This window comes from Panthera leo, chromosome F3 (assembly GCF_018350215.1).
Source record: "Panthera leo isolate Ple1 chromosome F3, P.leo_Ple1_pat1.1, whole genome shotgun sequence".
Classification (NCBI taxonomy): Eukaryota; Metazoa; Chordata; class Mammalia; order Carnivora; family Felidae; genus Panthera; species Panthera leo.
In genome coordinates, this window is record NC_056696.1 from 65,886,570 (window position 1) to 65,902,572 (window position 16,003).

General features: G+C 41.7%; 1 protein-coding gene across 1 annotated transcript; it reads left to right on the top strand.

Annotated features, from left to right (window-relative positions):
• The first annotated feature begins 11,520 nt into the window (after window positions 1-11,520).
• On the top strand, window positions 11,521-14,210 carry LOC122211806 (olfactory receptor 10T2-like). Its single transcript, XM_042925225.1, has 2 exons — window positions 11,521-11,581; window positions 13,238-14,210. Exon 2 carries the CDS (start codon window positions 13,266-13,268, stop codon window positions 14,208-14,210), a length of 945 nt encoding a protein of 314 aa, XP_042781159.1. The 5' UTR covers window positions 11,521-11,581; window positions 13,238-13,265.
• The last annotated feature ends 1,793 nt before the right edge of the window (window positions 14,211-16,003 follow it).

The following is a 16,003-nucleotide window of genomic DNA, read 5'->3' on the forward strand; positions in this document are numbered from 1 at the left end:
ATTAAGAAAATTCAGAGAACTTTATGGATCATACTGAATCACTCTTAGGACTTGGAGTTAAAAGTAGCCCCTGATCCTCCTTCTCAAGCCTGCCACTTACAGGAGCTGCCATCACTTGATCTCCTTTGTCAGGGGTGGGGTTGATGTTCACAAGCACCACTCATCACTCAGGTTCGTGCACCACAAAGCCCCAGACTACGTCAACATCCCCACTGTTCAGTAAGTACCTACATTGCCCTCTTCCTTTCAATTCAGACAGAAGGAGCTGTTCGGTATGTGGGAACCCTTGACAACTAGATCCTAAGCCAAAGATTAGAATCTGAAGAAAGGAAAGCAGAGAGAGTGAACCTGCCCTAAGTAGAAGCTCTTATCTGCATCAATATAGGAAGCCTCTTTCACCCATCAGTCTCCAGCCAAAGTCACTCTCTGTAGACATTCTGGTGACCAGCAGGCAGTGTGGTTATTAGCAACATGTACTGTGATCGTTAGACTCCTGAGGCTGTATCTACTACTGGAGACATCGTCTTGGGGTTAATTAGAACATCAAGCCTGTTTGGGAAAACTAATGTCACCAATTTCTTAAAGGTACCCTTTGCTGAGGAACCTGGGGAGAAGGAGCCATGAGCAAAATTAGCCCGTGTCTTCATCGGAAGTTCAGTCCATCTGTGATAGATTGTGAAGGAGAAACCACCATAATAAAACATGTATTGCAGGGACCATGTGGAAAGGTTTCATTGAATTTCTGTCAGGGAAAAGAGTATCTTATGTCGGGAATAACAGTATATAAAGTTGCTTCTCAACTTCAGTGTTTATAAGAGTCAAAATAGGACTTAATTACAAATTCATCTTCTCGGGGTCTTGTCCATAGATATTCTAATTAGAGACGTTGAGATATTCTGCCAAAACCTAAGTTTTTGGCATGTATCTTCAGCGTACTTGAGTTCTATCATTAAACTGTTGTCAACAAATGTTTTTATACTGGCGTGACTAAACAAAGTTGTCACTTTCCACCAAGTGAATCCAAAGTGAGTATAGTTCCAGACAAACTCCCAGCGCGAATTGTGAAGGTAGACTGACCATCAAAGTTCTAAGGTTTACCATGGAAGAATAAGACACTGTTGAGAAACGACAGGTAATATGGAGGCTCACCCTTCCCAGGAGTAAGCTGCCTTAGAAATAAAAAGAGCGTGCTGTGGGAACAGGAAGAAACCAATAATACAGAGACACAGAGAGGACCGCTCAGGAATTAATGTGTGCATATTTGAAACTCGGGCTTTGACAGAAGTGACCTCTCACGTCAGTAAGAAAACGGTGATTATTTAGTGAATCATACTGGCAAGCAGGCTCCCTCTCTGTACCCCACCACTCAAAGGAGGTGTCCTGGTAGAACAAAGAAGTGGCTTCCTGGAGCCTCACCAGCAGCACCAACAGTGTGACCACCCTGGATGGAGTTGTGAGTCTCCTCCGAACTCCCAAACAACGTACTGTGCCCCTGGGCCAGCAGCCAGCACGAGTGAGTCTGGGAATCCGTGTGAGAGGAGACGGAAAGAGTTCCTTCCTTTGCACCCTGACCGACACCCATAAGGTTGGGCTTTGTAGTTTAGAGCCATGATTTCTCCCAGGAGTGTTACCTGTACCAGGAAACTCGAGACGGAAATTGAGACTTGTCCTTGGCCGCTTCAGTCCGCTTTGGTCTACAAACGATCTAGAGGCAGAAAGGGGTTTATTCCTCTAGCTAGGGCAATTGGTCCGATTTCCTTATGCTTGCCACAGAATCGATTTTATTTTTCAGAACATGTGTCCTCAATCTAAGAATTTAAACTTAGCTTATCTACCTGTAAGTTACAGATAGATGATTTTTGCGAGTATCCTTTAGCAGAGGAACATAGCTACATATTTCAATGAATATGTAGATTTTTTGAAAGATACACTCCTCAGTGTTTAGGCTTATCCGTTCCAGAGGTTACCTGTCATTTGTTTCCCCCACGACAGAAACAATAGGTATTTTTTCTCTCTTTAAAACATTTTTAATCTATTTTCACTTTTGATTTGGAAACTTTCCAACTTCACAAAAAATTGTACGTATTTAAGATATACAATATGATGCCTTGATATACGTATACATTGTGAAATGGTTATCACAATAAAGCCCCTTAACATATCAGTCACGTCACATAGTTACAACCTGTGTGTGGTGAGAACACTTGTGATTAGCATATACAATATATATTTTTTCTTCATATATATATATATATATATATATATATATCTGTATATATATACACACACATATGTTTTCTTCACCTATTCATCCATTGATAATATAATTTAGCTGTGGGCTTTTCATATACGGCCTTTATGGTGTCCTAGTAAAGTCCTACTCTACCCAATTTGTTAAGAGTTTTAATCATGAATGGATGTTGTACTTTGCCAAATGCTTTCTCCGCATTTTTGTTTTGATCATGTTTTTTCTCTCCTTTTGTTAGTGTGGTCTATCACACTGATTGATTGGTGCACTTTGAACTTTCTGCATTTCAAGAGTAAGTCTCACTTGATCATAATGTGTAATAATTTTAATGGTCCTTGTATTCAGTTTCCCAGGATCTTGCTGAGGACTTCTGCATCTGTGTTTATCAGAGATACTGGCCCATGATATTTCTGTGCTGTCTTTGCCTTTGGCGTCAGGGTAATATTACCCTCATGAAAAGAGTTTGAAATTGTTCCCTCTTCTATTTTTTGGAAGAGATTAAAAGGATTGGTGTTAATCTTTCGTCACACGTTTGGTAGAAAGTACCCATGATACTATCTGGTCTGGGCTTTTCCTTGCTGGGAAATTTTTGATGACAGATCAATTTCCTTATTTGTAATTGGGCTTGTCAAGCTTTCTGTTTCTTCTTGATACAATTTTGGTGGATTATATGTTTTTAGGAATTTATCCAATTTGTAGCAGTACGATTGTTCATAATAGCCCCCTATGATCCTTTCTGATTCTCAGGCATACGTTGTACATGTCTCTTCTTTCATTTTTTATTTCATTTATTTGAGTCTTCTGTCTTTTACCTCAATTAGTCTGGTGAAAGTTTTGTCAATTTTGTTTTTATTTTTGTTTTCAAAAAGAGTAGACTTGGTTTGGTTGATCATTCTTTTATACTGGCTTTCTAGTATCCTTTTGGTGTGTTTCTTCTCTAAGAATTATTATTTCACTCCTGTTAACTTTGGGCTTAGTTTGTTCTCTTTTTTCTTCTTCCTAAAAGTATAGTGTCAGTTTGTTTATTTGAGATCTGTACTTCTTTAGGCATTTATGGCTACAAACTTTCCTCTTAATTCTATTTATGCTGCATCCTGTACACCCTACTATGTTGTATTTTCATTTTTTGTTTGTCTCAAGATATTCTTTAAATGCTCTTTTAAATTCCTCTTTGCCCCAGTGATTATCAAGAGTGTGCTCGTTTAGTTTCCATCTATTTGTGAATTTTCGCATGTTCTTGCTGTCAGTGATTTCTGATTTCATTCCATTGTGGTCAGAAAAGTTACTTGGAATGATGTTGATTCTGAATTTGTTGAGACTCATTTTGTGTCCTAGCATGTGATCTATCCTGGAGGATGTCCTGTGTGCACTTGAAAAGGCAGTGCATTCTTCTGCAATTGGATGGGGAGTTCTGTGTATGTCTGTTAGAGCCATTTGTTCTATACTGTTGTTCCATTCTTCGGTTTCTTGACCAAATTTCTGTCTGAATGATCCTTTTATGGAAGGTGACACTTTGAAATCTCCTCCTAGTATTGGATTGCTATCTGTTTCTCCCTTCAGAGCTGTCATTATTTGTTTTACATATTTAGGTGCTTTGATGTAGGATGCATATATATCCATAATTATTATATCTTCCTATTAAATTGGCACTTTTATCATTATGTAACGACCTTTTTGTCTCTTGTAGCAGCTTTGACTTCAGTGTATCTTGTCTGATATGAAGACAGCCACCCCTGTTCTTTTTCTGTTTACCATTTTCATGGAATATCTTTTTTCCATCCCTCACTTTTAGCCTATACGTGTCCTAAAAAGCTAAAGCGAGTCATTTGCAGGCAAGACATTGTTGGATCTTGTGTTTTTATTTATTCAGTCATTCTGTCTCTTATTTGGAGAATTTACTCCATTGACATTTAAAGGGACTAGTGAAGGACTTACTCTTGCCATTTTGTTCATTGTCTTCCGATTGTTTTGTGGTTTGTTTCTTTCTTCCTTTCTTCCTCGCTCGCTGTCTTCCTTTATGGCTACTGTTTTTTAAGGAACACTACTAGGTCAGGGAAGAGTGTGTCTGGAATCTAGGAGAGAAGATAGGGCATCTTTTATTACTTCATATACAAATTTTGATTGAAACAACCTAAATTAGGCAAAGTCACAAGGGCTAGATTGTTTGGAAATGTTGAGGTGTTGGCTAAGTTCAAAAGACTATTCAATAGGTGAAAGAAAAAAATCATAAATAACTATGACAGTCTTGTGATAAATTCCAGAAATGAGGGTTGCAATAGCTGTGTTTTATTTTCTTTCTTGCCTAATGATGTATATATCTGTATATGTTAACCATACTCCCCCTTTTCTTAATAGACTAGTATATATAAGGTGTGCTGCTGGTGATAAACATCATAATTCAATATTTAAAACAAGGCCATCAGGGAATACTTAACCCGTGGCACCGTGTCTCCTTTTTTTGAAGATGAATGTGGACATACTGTGTGAGGTATATTTGCAACATATTAGTTACTACTGTTTGGAAATGGAAACAAGAAAAGAAGGTTATGTATGGATGTTGAATATCCAAAAGGAAAAATTGGGCTGGTTATATTTTGTTGATACTTCATATCATACTTATAATTCTAAGGCTCTCTTTACTGTACTCTTCTAGAAGGACAGAAATCCTCAAATTCCTGGAGTCTGTCCAGATTCTTTGTGTCAAGGAGCAAGAATTCCTATACCCTCAAAGGTCCTTCTAACTGGACTAAAGAATTGACATGAGATAGATTAACGGCAGAAAATCAATTAAAATTAATAGGTGTACATATGGAGAATCCCCAAAGACATGGAAATTCCAAAGACAGTTAGGCAAAATGAGGTCTATAATGTCATTCCCAACTAAAGAGAAGGGGTAGGGGTCTGGGATTTCAGAAAAAAGGAATGCACTTCAGAAGGAAATAAAAAGAGCAGATGTTTGATAATTACATGTTTGCCCTACTAGGTAGATGGGTCACTCAGATCAAATTTATCTGTTAATAACCTTTATTTGGGGGAATCACCACCAGTTTAGATTCTTCTGTGTGGTTGAGGAAGGACAAAAGTTTCTTTTGAGCCCACAAGGTCTCAAGTGCCTTCAGCTCAAAATAACTCACATGCCAAAATGGTACATTCTGGGGGAGTGAAGGGAAGGGGGAGACTGCCTTGAGTCCCTTCACTTGCCAGGAGAATTTGAGACATATTTAGAGCTGCATAGATAATGGAAGAGAAGGAAAGGCAGTGTTTTCTGGGAACATGTTATGCCAGCAGATGGTAGGTACGGGCTTTTGCCCTTGGCATTTGGATTTCCTGAGAATCACTCTCTAGGGCTGCATCAGCCAAAACCATAGGTGGGGCCTCCCTATAATCCTTTTAAATGCTGAAAGTCAAGAACAACCCTCCTGACATTCCCTCTCTTGGCCTTCAACAGATATATATCTCTAAGTCCTCTATCAAATCTTTCATTACTTTAAATACCTCAAGTGGATTTGCTCTCAGAAAACAGCTATGTATGATCTGACATCAATCTTTGCAACAGATGTGGGAGCTTTATAATAATGTTATAAATGTATATTTTCACTAATTATCTGTGGACAAGTCAATTTCTCCATGACATACATACATATATATATATATATATATATATAATGCTTTTTTTAACCTTTCAGTTCTAGTCAAGATGAAAGATAAAAATGTTATTTGCCTCTTTTTACGTTCCTTTGATTACATCTTAGTAGGGGTAAAACATTTTACAAAAATTTATCAGGTATTCCTTCAACTTTTGGAATTTTTCTACTTATAACACTTTCTTATTTTTCTTTTGCTTTTGGTCTTTATGGATTTGTAAGACTACGTGGTTCACAAATTACATTTCGACTTTGAATTAAAAGGGTTCCAACTAGTTTTTTTAATTTTTATTAAAATATTTTCTGCCATTGAAAACTAACCTTACAGAGATTCCTTTATATGCCATAAAATGTTTCCAATTTAAATGTACAGTTTGGTGAGTTTTGAAAAATGCATATACCCAAGCAATAACCACCCCATCAAGATATAAAACATTTCTACAACCCCCAAAAGTTCCTTCCCATCTGTTTATGGTCAATTCCACTCAACCCACGCCTGTACAAAAACACTAAACTTGTTTTTATTGATATGGTTTGATCTTTTCCATAATTTCATAAAAATGAAATCAAATAGTATGTTCATTTTTGTGTCTTCTATCTTTCACTGAGCGTAAGGTTTTTGAGACTCACTTATTTTGTTGCATTTATCCGTTTTCTGTTTATTGCTTAACAGCATTCCATTTACAAATACGCCACAATTTATTCATTTCTTGAACTGTTGGAGGACATTTGGCTTATTTCCAGTTTGAGGCTAATCAGAGTAAAACTCTTATGAAATGAGTCTCCAATTCATTATGCAGACATTTATGTTCATTTATCTTTGGTAAGTATCTACGAGGGGGATGTCTGTGCCAGCTGGTAGAGGTAAATCTAACCATTTATAAAGTGTCAAACTGTTTTCCAGAAAGGCTATATGGTGACTAATTTCTACCAGCAACGCAGGAGGGCTCCAGCACCCTCACATCCTGTCTGCTTCTTCTACTGTTCATCTTTTCAACAGCCCACAAGGGTAGTGACATTTCACGGTACCTTGATTATGCATGTACTTGAAGATTAAGTGTGCTGGGCAGTTTTTCATGTGCTTCTGGCTATTTGTAATTTCTTGTGAACCAAGTACGTGTTCAAAGCTTTGACTGAATTTTCATTAATTGGTCTGCCTTTCTATTTTTTCTTCTGTAAGAGATACGTTTGTATTCTGGATTAGAGTCTATTATTAGATATAAATTTTGCAAATATGTTCTCTTACTATGTGGTCTACCTTTTTTAATTTTTTTTTTAATGTTTATTTATTTTTGAGACAGAGAGAGACAGAGCATGAACGGGGAGGGTCAGAGAGAGGGAGACACAGAATCCGAAACAGGCTCCAGGCTCTGAGCTGTCAGCACAGAGCCTGACACGGGGCTCAAACTCACGGACCGTGAGATCATGACCTGAGTCGAAGTCAGCCGCCCAACCGACTGAGCCACCCAGGCGCTCCTGTGGTTTACCTTTTAATTTCATTGATTATGCCTTTGTTATACTAGTTTTAATGAAATGTAATTTGTAGGGGCGCCTGGGTGGCTCAATCGGTTAAGCCTCTGACTTCAGCTCAGGTCATGATCTCACAGTTCGTGAGTTCGAGGCCTGCATCAGGCTCTGTGCTACTAGCTCAGAGACTGGAGCCTGCTTTGGATTCTGTGTTTCCCTCTCTGTCTCTGCCCCCACCCCCCAGTTTCCTCTCTGTCTCTCTCTCAAAAAATAAATTAAAAAACAATAAAAAAATTTTTAAATAATATAAAAAAGAACTATAATTTGCAAACCATTTTATTTACGGCTTTAAAGTACACAGCTCAGTAGTTGTCCATATAATCAGAGTTTTGCAACCATCAACATTATCTAATTTTGGAATAGCACATTTTTGATGTAGGTGTAGTTCAATTCATCACTTTTTTTCCTTTCGTGATTCATGTTTTCTATCTTCTGTCAATCTAATTATTTGTCTACTCAAAGTTGCAGAATTTCTGAGTTTTTTTCCCCCCAAATTTGCATAGCTTTGATATTTGTAGGTTAAATTGTGTATGACTTTTGGTAAAGGTCAAGGTTTGTATTTTTTAATATGTACATCCAATATTTCCATCACAGTGCATTGAAAAGACTATCTTTTCTTCATTGAAAAACCTTAGCATCTTTGCCGAAAATCAGTTGGGCATATGTGCATGGTGCCATTTCCACAGTTTGCGTCTGTTCCATTGATTCAAGTGTTCAGTCTTATGCCAATATCACTTGGTCAGTGTTGCTCAGTAGCTTTTCTTGGTATCTGGGTCCTCTGTTTCTAAATTGTGTTCATCATGTATGATATTTTTAATTTTTTAATTATTATCTGGAATCTAAAAACAACACAACACAAACAAACAAACAAAAAGAAACGGAAACAGACTCATACATACAGAGAACAAACTGGAGGCTGCCAGAGGGGAAGGGGTGAGGGAGGGGTGAAATAAGTGAAACGGATTAAGAGATTCAAGCTTCCAGTTATGAAATAAGTAAGTCGCAAGGATGAAAAGCACAGCATGGGGAAGAGGGTCGGCCCTACTGCAATAACCCTGTAGGGTGACAGGGGGTGACTACACTTGCCCTAAACTGGCCCATCTCTCTGGTATCCTCCCTTCAGAGGACAGATGCTTGACCTCCTCAAGCTTTTCTTACTTTGCTTCAATTTACACTCGTCAGCTCAGCAGGACCACCGCGCTCTCCTTGGGTTCCTTCGGTAAATGCACATAATATGGTCTGAACCGATGAGCTCATTATTGAGCTAAATGCACTGATGAATGGATACCGATGCTTGCCTAGTAGATGCGCAGAAAGCTGCTCATAGTATCGGAGCTGCAGTATGGAAACGAGTGGAAAGAAAGCCTTGCTGGTACAGTCCTTCACCCCTCTCTCTCTAAGATGACCTATGAATTTAAACAATTCTTACCTTTTTTTAAATTTTTGTTTAATGTTTATTTATTTTTGAGAGAGGGAGAGACAGAGTGCAAGCTGGGGAGGGGCAGAGAGAGAGAGGGAGACGCAGAATCCGCAGCAGGCTCCAGGCTTCGAGCTGTCCGCACAGAGCCTGACGCGGGGTTCGAACTCACCAACCGTGAGGTCATGACCTGAGCCAAAGGTGGACGCTCAACCGACTGAGCCACCCAGGCCCCCCAAAACAATTCTTCCTTTTAAGTATGTGTGTTCTCCTCCTCAAAATTCAGATTAACACCAACAAGACTCTTATTTGGATTAGCCCGACTTCTTTCTTTCTTTTTTCATGTTTATTTAATTTTGAGAGAGAGTGCAAGCAGGGAGAGGGGGACAGAGAATCTGGAGCCGTCTCTGTGTTGACAGCAGTGAGCCCGTTGTGGGGCTCGAACCCATGAACCACAAAATCATGACCTGAGCTGAAGTCAGACGCTCAATCGACTGAGCCACCCAGGCACCCCTCTCATTTGTATTAACCCATAGCCCACATCTATCAATGAGAACCTCATATTTCTCAGAATTAAAAACTAAAACACGAGAGAGAAATCCATGATTTCTTCCCTCCTTAAATAGCACAAAAATCCTGAGTCCTTCAGAAAGAGATGTGTTGTCAGGGAGAGACGCGGAAGAGGAACGTGAGGAGTCGGAGACCCCAAGCATGAGTAAGGATCCAGTGCAGTGTCCTGAGAGCACCTCAGGCTTAGCCCTCTTTGCCTCACTTCTACATCTGCCCTTCTAAACACCAACCTCTTTTCAGACGCAGAGCTATAGCTCTAAACTTACTAAGAGTGATAGAGATCCCTGGAGCCAATTTCAAAAGGGTCCCAGCACCGACCCCAACGAGTCCTCATGCAGAGGATCCTCGGTACGATCCCGCGATAGGTGGCCTGTAAACCACCACCATCGCGGACTCCGCCGTTCCCTACTTTGTGAAGCCCTCCCCACCGGAACAGTCGAAACAATCACCGGAGTGCCTGGAACGACATCAGTACTCAATGCGTAAGGATTAAAGCAACGAACTGATGGATGGGTAAAAGGATGTCCGCATCCACTCATGTATTTGAAAAGATTGATCTAGCAGAGGAGTGTTGCAAAGGTTAGAATTTCCGCCCCTTTGGGCTGCAGGCGTAGCTGAGATGCTCTGAAGCAGCACAGATACAGGAACAATTATCTGGTTTGTTCAACTAGCATCCTTGAAGGAGGAAGAAACCATATGAGATTTGTCAAGGATGGCATTTATGTAACCCCTTAAAGCAGTTCATCTCTATCTAGACTCTACAAGGCCAGTGATTAAGAGAGTTACAGTTCATTACTTCATTCAGCAAGTGGAACCTTGAGCCAAAACGAATGACCTATGGGGGGGAAAAAAATCATAAGATTCAGAGCTCTCCATCCTTTACACAGATCAAGTCAAGCACAGAATGTATTTGATTTTTTTTCTCAAGGCTTTAATGCCCACGTTCCCCAAACTACCTCCCCTCCGAGGCCTCACCCCCTAGAGTACCTGCTCTACCTTTCTAAGACCCAGGGATTTCACTGGGGTGTCTGCCATCGGGCACACAGAGCTGGTGAAGTCAAGGCTGTCCGCTTGGCTCCCGCCCATCCAGCTCACAAAGCTGTCTTTCCTTTTTAAAGGCTTATAGCCCCGGACTGCCCGCAATCGATTCTGGGGGGGAAAATTCTGCGGGATGTGTTTACAGTTTACCTATTCGTCTCTCCGTTTATACTTTGCCAGGGTCTAGAAGGGAACCCGGGATTGGGCAGGAACCCTGCCTCTCAATGTAAGTGTTTCTCTTGCATTCGGGCTGCAGCACCAGCCTTTCCTCTGAGCGGCATCGTCCGTCAGTCACGCTACAGACGTCCTGGGCACCAAAGAAAGTCTCAGAGGCAGCATAGCTGGTGGACACCATGCACAGGTGAAGCGGGTCAGAGCATCGGGATTCAGGGGGGAGATACAGGGACGAAGACAAAACGGGCCAGGGAACAGGTCCTGCCACCTGAACATGGAGAGAGCAGAGGGAGGGAAGCATTACGAATGTAAACCAGCAAACTTTCTAAAACAGACTGAAACCAAGATGTAGGAGGAAACATCCTGGATGACAGGACAGATCTACACTTTAGCTGATGGAAAGCATCGGTGGCACCGTAAAGGTGGGAGAACAAGAGGCGGGAGGGGGTGGGGGGCAGGCTGCCTTACGGGGCCGCACAGTCAAGAACACGCTGGTCTGTCTCCTCAGCCACCGGTACGTAAGCACACAGCACAGAGGAGATGGCAAACACAGGACCCAGGTTAATGACAGGACAGAGCCCTGGATGGGGGAGTTCACGATGTGTGACACACAGCCTCATTTCTGCTGCGAAACCACCTAGATCTTTACATGGTGCCTCTACGGGCTTCAGCTTCCTGACATGTCACGTAAGGCAGGTGGATTAGATAGAGCAGACACTTCCTCAATATTCACTATGAGTCAGGGAATTGATTGTGACCATTTGGTGCTCACGTAACGGTTTCTGCCCTTATCACTGCCATTTCAGATGAAAGCCCGAGGCACGAAGACGTGATTTCCACGGAGTCACAAAGCCGGTCGGTGTCAGAGCCATGGTCTCAGCCTCACGGCCTAGCTCCTGCGTCTCTTTGCTTCTGTTCCAACCAATGGTCCCAGAACAACTGACAGAGAAGTAGACGTGCACGGTAATCAAAGCCTTCATAGCCACTCAGAGAAGCCTTTCAGGAGATAAATATGAAGCAGGGGGTGAGCGGCCGGGCTAAGTATTAACTGCGGGGGATAAAGGACGGTGGGAAAGGAAATGTGATGTTATTTGTAAAGACGGAGGGACAGAAGTTAGTGATGTGTGATGGCCGTGGACCAGCCAGCTTGTCTTACAGTTGAGGCCAGAAGTGTGATCTAATGCTCAGGACCAAAGCAGCTGAGATGACGATCCAGACAGAGAATTCCAGAAACGACGTCAGGAGAAATAATTGAGAGAACTAGGAGTGTTAGTCAAGAGAATAATAAGACCCGGAAGAGGATTATGATGGCTCTGCTGAAGTAACTAAAGGGCTATCCTTGATGAAAACTGATTAAGCCCCTTGCAAGTGTCTGCAGAGGACACATCCAGACCCACAGGTGGCTGAGTCAAGGAGGAATATCTGGTTCATCTATGAATCCGGAGGTTCTCGACAATTAAGGCGCCTAGCGAGAGAGCAGCCTGCACTGTGGCCGTGGGCTTCTTATAACTGGACCTTGACTGTAGTGACAGGACATGCTTCCCAGATTTCCACAAAACATTCACAGAATTGCGTGCAAATTGACCAAGGAGGTTCCTGAGCTTTTTTTTTTTTAATTTATTTTATATTTTTAGAGAGAGAGAGTGCACAAGTGGAGGAGAGGGGCAGTGGGAGAGAGAGAGAGAGAGAGAGAAATCTTAAGGAGGCTCCACGCTCAACACAGAGCCCAACTCAGGGCTCGATCTCACGACCCTGGGACCACGATCTGAGCCGAAATCAAGAGGCAGACAGACGCTCAACTGACTGAGCCCTCCCCCAGGTGCCCCCTGAGCTTTCTCTGACATAAAGATTGTCTGTCTGGTTGTCTCACGTTTCAGTACTATGTGCTCTTAGATCGAACGACAGGTCTATCCCCAAATAATGGTGAGAGTTGTTCTTAGAACATTCTGGAGGCAATAGAGACCAAGGCAGTGCTGGAGGAATGGAGGCTTCATCACCCTCTGTGCAGAGTATGAGCTGTATACTTAGGCTTTTAATCCCAAATTCCCATGCACTCATGACAAGGAAAACACCAGTATGTGGGATCATTCTAAGCCCATCCCAAAGGTTTCGCAGTTGATTATTTATCATCAATAAATCTCCACACTTCTAAATAAATAAGAAATATCGCATGTAAGCAAACAGTATTTGAGCTAAACATCTGAGGGACTGGACAGAACTGTTTTCATTGGTTTTTGGTTTTTTTCTGAATCAGGTTCTCATAAGATGATTCTTCAGGTAAGTGATTTTTTCAAAGGCTATTGCTCTCATGTGGGTTAAGTAAATGGCTTAATCTTTTCCAGCCTCGATTTCTTCTTCCATAAAATGACAGGATTAGGTGAGATGAGCTCTCAGTCATCACCTCTTGATTTAACACACTGTGTGTGAACCATCAGATGTCCTTGAAGTGGGACATCTTAGGTCACTTCTCCTCACACCTCCTGCTTTCCCCGACCCCATGATCAGTGTGATTAGGGTTTGTTACTCGTTTTTCCAAACTAGTGTTTTCAGCTTTGTGCAGAAACGCATCGTCTCTTTGGGGCATGTCTCTTTTGTTGGATTCTTTGTTTGCAATTTCAGGACGTCTGGATCAGATTCCCACTGACCAATGAAGAGACAGAACCAGAGCATGACCACCGAGTTCCTCCTCGTAGGCTTCTCAAATCAGGGGAATCTGCAGATCCTTCTCTTCTTCGTCTTCCTCCTGGTTTACCTGACCACTCTGATGGCCAATGCCACCATCATGATCGTCATTTGTCTGGACAGGACTCTGCACACCCCAATGTACTTCTTTCTCTTTGTCCTCTCCTGCTCTGAAACCTGCTACACCTTGGTCATTGTACCAAAAATGCTGACCAACCTGCTTTCCGCAAGCCAGACTATTTCTTTCTCCGGATGTGCTGCTCAGCTCTACTTCTTCGTGGGCTTTGCCTGTACCAACTGTTTTCTAATTGCTGTCATGGGCTATGATCGCTACGTTGCCATCTGCAACCCTCTCAACTACACACTCGTTGTCGGCCGAGCCACCTGCGTTCAGCTGGTCCTCGCCTCCGGCTTCTGTGGCTTCCTCATCTCTGCGGTGGTCAATGCCTTGGTGTTTAGCGTGACTTTCTGTGCCTCCCATCGGATCAACCACTTTTTCTGTGACATTTCCCCGGTCATAAAACTAGGCTGCACGGACACCAACCTAAAGGAGATGGTCATCTTCTTCCTCAGTATTCTGGTATTGCTGGTTCCCTCTGTGCTGATCTCCATCTCCTACGTCCTGATCGTCTCCACCATCCTCAAGATGGCCTCGGCTGAGGGCCGGAAGAAGACCTTTGCCACCTGCGCCTCCCACCTCACGGTGGTCGTCGTCCACTACGGCTGCGCCTCCTTTATCTACCTGAGGCCCACGTCCCTGTACTCCTCAGATAAGGACCGGCTCGTGGCAGTGACCTACACTGTGATCACCCCACTGCTCAATCCTCTTGTGTACACACTGAGAAATAAAGAAGTAAAGATGTCTCTGAGTAGAGTTCTCAGCAGGTACTCATTTCCCAAAACTGTATGAGTTGGTAAATCAGGAAAGTTATATCCGTGAAAGTGTCCTGGACAGAAATTTAACTTCATAAACAGATCCGTCACTCTCCTTGGTCAAACAAAACAAAACAGGAACAGATAAACCAAAAGACAAAAAAAGGAAGAAATGAAGACTTCAAGGTACTTTGATTCTTTATTGGAAAGTCCTTCTTCATGGTTAACCTCTATCCACTGTGGAGGTTATGCCAGTCGGTCCCCAGAAAGTTATGTGAATATGGAAACTCTTAAGCACTCAAGTCATGCAATTTTTGTGCACTGGAAATGTCGGTTTTCTTGGCTTTCACGACAAATGATACATTATCCTTCTGAGAATGCCCAGCCTTGTGATATTCTCCTCACACTGAAGGAACCAATGGCAAAGGTCTTTTAAGTTTCTGGATGCTTTTCTATATATTTTGGGGTTTACAAAGAAAAATTTATAGGTAAAAAGAAATGAATTCACTTATAGATAAATGAGAAAGGAATTCAAGTTCTAAAAGACCAATGGTAGAGTAGAAAACACAGCCTTTGGACTCACCAAATCCTGGATTTGAATCTTGATTTGGATAATTTTCCAGCTAAATGCCCTGAGGCAGGTTTAACCTTTCTTATGGTCGGTTATCCCCTGGGTAACATGAGACTCCTAGCACCTCTTCAGTGGGGCATTTTAAGAACTCAATAAATTAAAAATGCAAAGCAATCCCATGCTTGTCTGATAGAAGGCATGGGTATTCACATTTTTCCTTCCCTTTCACCTCTCCTTCCTTTTCCTTTCTTACTTCCATAAACTATGATAGTACTAAATGTCAGATACAGTGGGAATTTAAGTTGAACACTCAAAAGCTCTGTTGGGGCACCTGGGTGGCTCAGTCGGTTGAGTGTCCACTTCGGCTCAGGTCAGGTCACGGTCTTACGACTCGTGAGTTCAAGCCCCGCGTCGGGCTCTGTGCTGACAGCTCGGAGCCTGGAGCCTGCTTTGGGTTCTGTGTCTCCCTCTCTTTCTCTCTCTCTCTCTCTGCCCCTTCCCCACTCGCGCTCTGTCTCTTTGTCTCTCAAAAATGAAGAAACATTTAAAAAAATTTTTTTAAATGAAATGAAAGCTCTGTTGATGCACCTGCTACCATGTGCAAAGCAGTAAAGTGTTGTGGGCAAAGAGTGAGGTGCACCCTTCTTTCCTTCATGTCCTATTATAGGAAGTGACCAACTTTCAGTCACCTGTTTCGGTACCTCATACATATTCCACTGAATTTACTGTGGTTTTGGTTGAAGGCGAGTTTCAATAAAACAAGTGAATTTTAATAATTTCACAAATTTTCACTTCTCAGCCTTTCACTTGAGCACACACTAGGCTTTCAAAAATGTTTATTCAATTAATAAATGATAGTAAGAGGCAGGTTGTTGAGGTCTTCTAATTTACCTGTAAATATAAATAATCGCATCACTGAATGGATTTTTTTCTGGATCTTCAGTAGTACCTTTACTATTGATTTAATGAGATACTGAATAAAGATTTCATTATATACGATCGACCCAGAATGTGTTTTCTACTTTCATTCATTTATCAAACAATGAGTTATTTGGCATCTGCCACTCAATAGGCACAGTGAGGGTAATCAAGACAGAGAGGTGAGAAACATTGTAGACAAAAAAAAAGAGAATTACAGCGCAGTGCGATAATTACTTGGGATGCAGTGCCTGCATATGTGTGAAGATCTAACTCAATCTCGGAGAAATAAAAATACAAATAATAATAAGATCTAACTCAATCTTGGAGTAAGTACTATT